We start from the raw sequence: 4268 nt of genomic DNA, 5'->3' as shown, positions 1-4268 counted from the left end.
ACTCCACGTGTCCGGCTCCCACATCTCTCTGTCCTCTGAACTCCAGCCCCCCACGTGGCATCTCCGTTTGGGGGTCCTGGGCTCCAAGCTCAGCCCCCGAGCCTGCCCGGGGCTCCCTGTCCTCGGACTGAACCTCCCTCCACGGCCTGTGCTCTCCCCCCCTCACCCTTCCCTCCGCTTCCACCACTCTGGGGTTTTTCACAAGTGGTCTCCTCTTCCGCGGAAGCCCACCCAACTTCCCTAACTACCTCTGTGCCTCAGCTCTCTTCCGAATGTCCCTTCCTCCGAGAAGCCCTCCCTGACCCCTCCTGCTCCACCCGGCGTGAGTCAGACCTGCCGTTGTTTTGCGCTCTCTCCAGACACTTCCCCGAGTCTGCGGTCGTGTGAAGGGCGGCTGCGCTGGTGCGAGCCTGTCCTGGCATCAGATCTCTGAAACTGAATTTGCCAGTTTGCCTCTCCCCGGCAGCTAGCACGTGCCTGGCCTGTCACGGGTGCTTGGAAATGTTGGGCGAATAAGTGGAAGACTTCCTGAGGAAGTGTAGGACGTCAGGGCCCACGGGGACTGGTGGCAGACGCGCTGTGGGACGCATACAGAAGGACGACGTTGGTCCAAGAGCCGTGGTCTACTTCTCAGCAGAGAAGTGTGGCAGACTCTTTCCCCCACGGAATCTGGAGGGCGTGGGCAGAATGGGTCCGGTCGGGCATCCTCCTGCCTGGCCAACACCTGCCCTCCTACCCCCTTCCTATCCCCATCTCTCCAAGATCATAAAGGATCCCGCTTGGGCTACGGCCATGGCCCTGGACTTCACCCCATCAGTGGCCTGGGGTATTCCAACGCGTCCCAATAGGCCATTGGCTGTGCAGACCTGCAGTCTTGAGCGATGTTCCCGGGGTCAAGGGGAACCGCGGGTGGAGCCCCGAGGGGACGGGTGGGTGGACGCTGGCTCTCAGGGCGGGATGGTGTGGGCACACGAGGCTGCAGGAGGGAGAGAAGCACTGAGCTCGACGGCATGGATGGGGGCCGGGCATGCTGTTGGCCTGCACGGGAGGGCCCGTGGCCGTCTGTTACCATCTTTGGGAGAACAGTCACACCGTTTGCGAGCTCCAAAATCTCCCATATGTCTACGAATTTTTTATGCTCGGGAAGCTGGACCTGCTCTGTCTGCCTGCAGTTGAAAGCAGAGTCACAAGGTCAGAGTCCCCAGCTCTGGCCCTCTGGGGCCGTCCCCGAGCCCGTGGCCACCGCAGCGCCCTCCGAGCTGGCAGGACAGAGAAGCCAGTGTGCTGCCAAGGGAGGGGGCAGTAGGTGGGTGATGGGGAGTGTGCCTCTGTCCCCTCTGTGCTCCGAGGTAGGGGGGTGTCCCCAGTGCAGTCCCAAGGCGGGCACCACACAGGGCCACTTGGGGAGGCCCCTCTGCTCACAGGACCCATGGGCCGGAGCCTGATGCCCCTCCCGCTGCGCTCCTGGCCACGCCCTCCTCCACGGAGACTCCACGGGACCCCTCCGACCTCTCCGATGGCTGTCCTGCAGGCCTCGGTGCCCCGAAGTGGGTTTGTGCCCCCTTCCCCCCACCCCTCCCTGGACAGCAGCTCCCCGCCCACCCTCCCTTCACCACCTCCCCCTGCTCCCCCGATCCTGCCCTCAGCCCAGGGGGTCCCCTGCCTCCATGCAGAGGGTTAGTCCCACTCCGGGCCTGTTGCCCTCTGGGCTCCGCCCGTGCACTGGCCGCCCCCACTCAGCCCCGTGGCAGCCACACCAGAGACCCGCCCACCCGGTCCCCCCGTCCGGGCGCCGTGCTCCACCCGCCCACCTGGCCACCCGTTTGCTGTGTGTGTCCCGGCCCTGACCTCCTACCTCCCACTTCCTGACAGCCCGCAGCGCAAGGGCCGTGACAGGAACGGATGTGTGTTCGTGTCCCCCCAAATTCATCCATCAGAGCCCCAGAGGGATGGTGCGACATCTTGGGGCCTTGGGAGGTGTGTGAGGTTAGCTGGGTGCTCATGATGGGGTCAGTGCCCGTATAAGAAGAGGAAGACACCGGAGCCCTCTCCCCGACACTTGACATAGTGAAGAGGCGGCCATCTGCAAACCAGGAATGGGGACCTCCCCGGAATTCGCCAGGTCGGCGCGCTGAGCCGTGAGGATCAATGTCCATCGCTGGCGCCCGTGCGGTGCGGTCTGTAGTGCTCTGTCAGGGAGCCCGAGCTGAGGCAGGTGCTTCCATACCTTGCCCTCTGAGCTTGTCACCCCTCCGTCCCCCACCTGACCCACACCCCGCACGCCCCCTCCCCAGATTTTTCCACTGGACTCACTGAGGAGCAGCAGGGTCTTAGAGGTCCGGCCGGCCCGGCCCAGGTGCACGTAGACCACGCCGTAGCTGCAGTCGGTGGACAGCACGTGGAAGCCCTCGACCCCCTTCACTGGACCAGAAGAGAAGCGTGGGGCCGCCCGATCAGGCCTGCACAGCAGGGGCAACTGGGAAGGGTCAGGAGTCCCTCCCACACACCCAACCACCTTCCAGGCCTAGGCTGCGGGCACTTGCATGCTAGTGCGCTCTGGGACCGTGGCCTGGCTGCCTGCCCCGTGGGCCGCTGTCCCTCCCATCCACCCAGCCCTGGGACAGAGGAGCGGCCTCTCCCGGGCCTGTGGCCGTGAAGCCGGGGACACGCCCGCCCCCAGGTCTTTCTCTCCAGGCCCGGGCCTTCCTACGCACAAGTATTCCTGAACATCGCCTTTTTCCTATCTTTCCGCAGAATTAATGTGTGTGACTGACACCCCTGTGACCTGGGGGGGGGAGGCGGCAAGGCGGGAGCCCTTTGTTGGCTCTGGTTTCCTGGAATTTTCCAGTTTGGTGCAGGGTCAGTCCCACAGCTTAAGGGAAACCCTCGGAACACCCACTCTCTGCCGAGTGCTCCCGTGTACGTGGTGGCCTCTCCCAAAATCAGGCCTTAATTTTTAGGGGCAGGAAGGGTTTCGGGGCCGCAGAGATGGTCTGTCAGATGTGCAGGTGATCGTGGATCTGGCTCCCCCCGCCCCCGGCTCCCTTTCCCCTCTTGACAGGGAGATGTCTGGGCTGTTTGTGGTCAGGGCTCCGTGAAGAATGTGCTGGGCCCCCTCCCCGGTCCACTCACTGGCTGAAGGCAAGGACCACCTTCAGCTGGCCCGCTTTGTGGACCTCCAACATCGATGCCCCCAGCTTCCTCCTGTCTCTGCCTGGCAAGAATCTCTGGCCCTCAGAGGCGACAGCCAGAATGTACCAGAACCCTGAAAACTGTGGAGAGCGTGCTGACGTAGCTGCCCGTGCCAGGCTCCCAGCCGGGCCCTCAGGAACCCACCGGACAGTGACATTGGCCTGAGGCCCAGGCCGGGTCCAGCACCAACAGGTCGGCACAGCCCCTGCACAGGGCCCCGGCTGCCCCTCTGGGCCTTGGCGGGCAGGTGCCGGGTGTGCTGGGGCCCCGAGGGCCGGGCTGTGCTTACCATGTGCTGGAATTCCCTTCCCGTGAAAGGCCTCCCCCTTCCTTCCAGCTCGGCCCTCGGCCCCATCCCTCTGACTTCCTGCCACAAACCCACATTCCCGGGGTGTCAGTTCCCACGGCCGCCTCCACTAGAACCTTCCACCTGCCAGCCATCTGGTTGTTCTGGAACACGCTCTGCTCGTTCGGCCTCTGCCCACCTAGCATCCCCGGGGCCCTGAGGCAGCACCTGCCTGGGGCCCTCGGCCCTCCCCCTTCTTGCATGGCCACCAGCTCCTCAGAGAGAGGCCAGGGCCTGAAACTCCTTCCGCCCTCGCGGCACTGCCCCCTGTTCCAGGATGGCCCTTTGGAGATTTTCAGGGAGTGATCTTCCAGCCACCACACACACTGCATGCCTGGCCCCGGTCGGCCTGGCTGTCAGCCTTGGGGAACGCAGGTGTGTGGCTCACCTTGTTCCAGTTGAGGTTGTGGGACTCCCTGGGTAGCTGTCCCTGCGGCCGGGACCCCGTAGCAGGCATAAGCGCCAAGACCAGCACACACGTCAGCCTCCCTGGTCCCATTGTCACCCTCCTTCCTCGGCCACCGGGGCACTGAGTTTAAGTCTCCCCACCCACCTGACCCTGCCGTGGGCGTCCAGCCAACCCAGAGCCTTGAGCCAGCCTGGGGTGGGTCAATGTGGGGGGAGAGGGGCTTTGGGACACAGGCGGGCGGCCTAGGGGCTCGGCCTGGCGGGTGCTGCCTGAATTTGAAGGCCATCGTGTTCCCCTGTGAGACCCCTGGGCCTCCCATCC

The 4268-nt window shown here is 64.6% G+C and overlaps 1 protein-coding gene across 1 annotated transcript; it reads right to left on the bottom strand.

Moving 5' to 3' along the window:
• Positions 1 to 1184: 1184 nt before the first annotated feature.
• On the bottom strand, positions 1185 to 4037 carry LOC148161868 (epididymal-specific lipocalin-10-like). Its single transcript, XM_088020520.1, has 5 exons — positions 3927 to 4037; positions 3133 to 3272; positions 2715 to 2785; positions 2228 to 2421; positions 1185 to 1259 (listed from the first exon to the last, which is right to left on the bottom strand). Exons 1-5 carry the CDS (start codon positions 4035 to 4037, stop codon positions 1185 to 1187), a joined length of 591 nt encoding a protein of 196 aa, XP_087876646.1.
• Positions 4038 to 4268: the final 231 nt, after the last annotated feature.

This window comes from Eumetopias jubatus, unplaced genomic scaffold (genome assembly GCF_037043125.1).
Source record: "Eumetopias jubatus isolate StellerSeaLion01/CBP00866 unplaced genomic scaffold, mEumJub1_p1.0 scaffold_47, whole genome shotgun sequence".
Taxonomy (NCBI): domain Eukaryota; kingdom Metazoa; phylum Chordata; class Mammalia; order Carnivora; family Otariidae; genus Eumetopias; species Eumetopias jubatus.
The sequence above is the reverse complement of the archived record's forward strand: the minus strand, read 5'-3'. Positions and strand labels throughout refer to the sequence as shown.

What these genes read in the sequence shown, in the direction of transcription:
- LOC148161868 (XM_088020520.1), bottom strand. Translation starts at nt 4,037, where the DNA reads ATGGGACCAGGGAGGCTGACGTGTGTGCTGGTCTTGGCGCTTATGCCT. An exon ending in ACAACCTCAACTGGAACAAG is followed by an intron (nt 3,273 to 3,926) that starts GTGAGCCACACA and finishes CGCTCTCCACAG; the next exon opens with TTTTCAGGGTTCTGGTACAT. An exon ending in GTGGTCCTTGCCTTCAGCCA is followed by an intron (nt 2,786 to 3,132) that starts GTGAGTGGACCG and finishes TCCCCCCCCCAG; the next exon opens with GTCACAGGGGTGTCAGTCAC.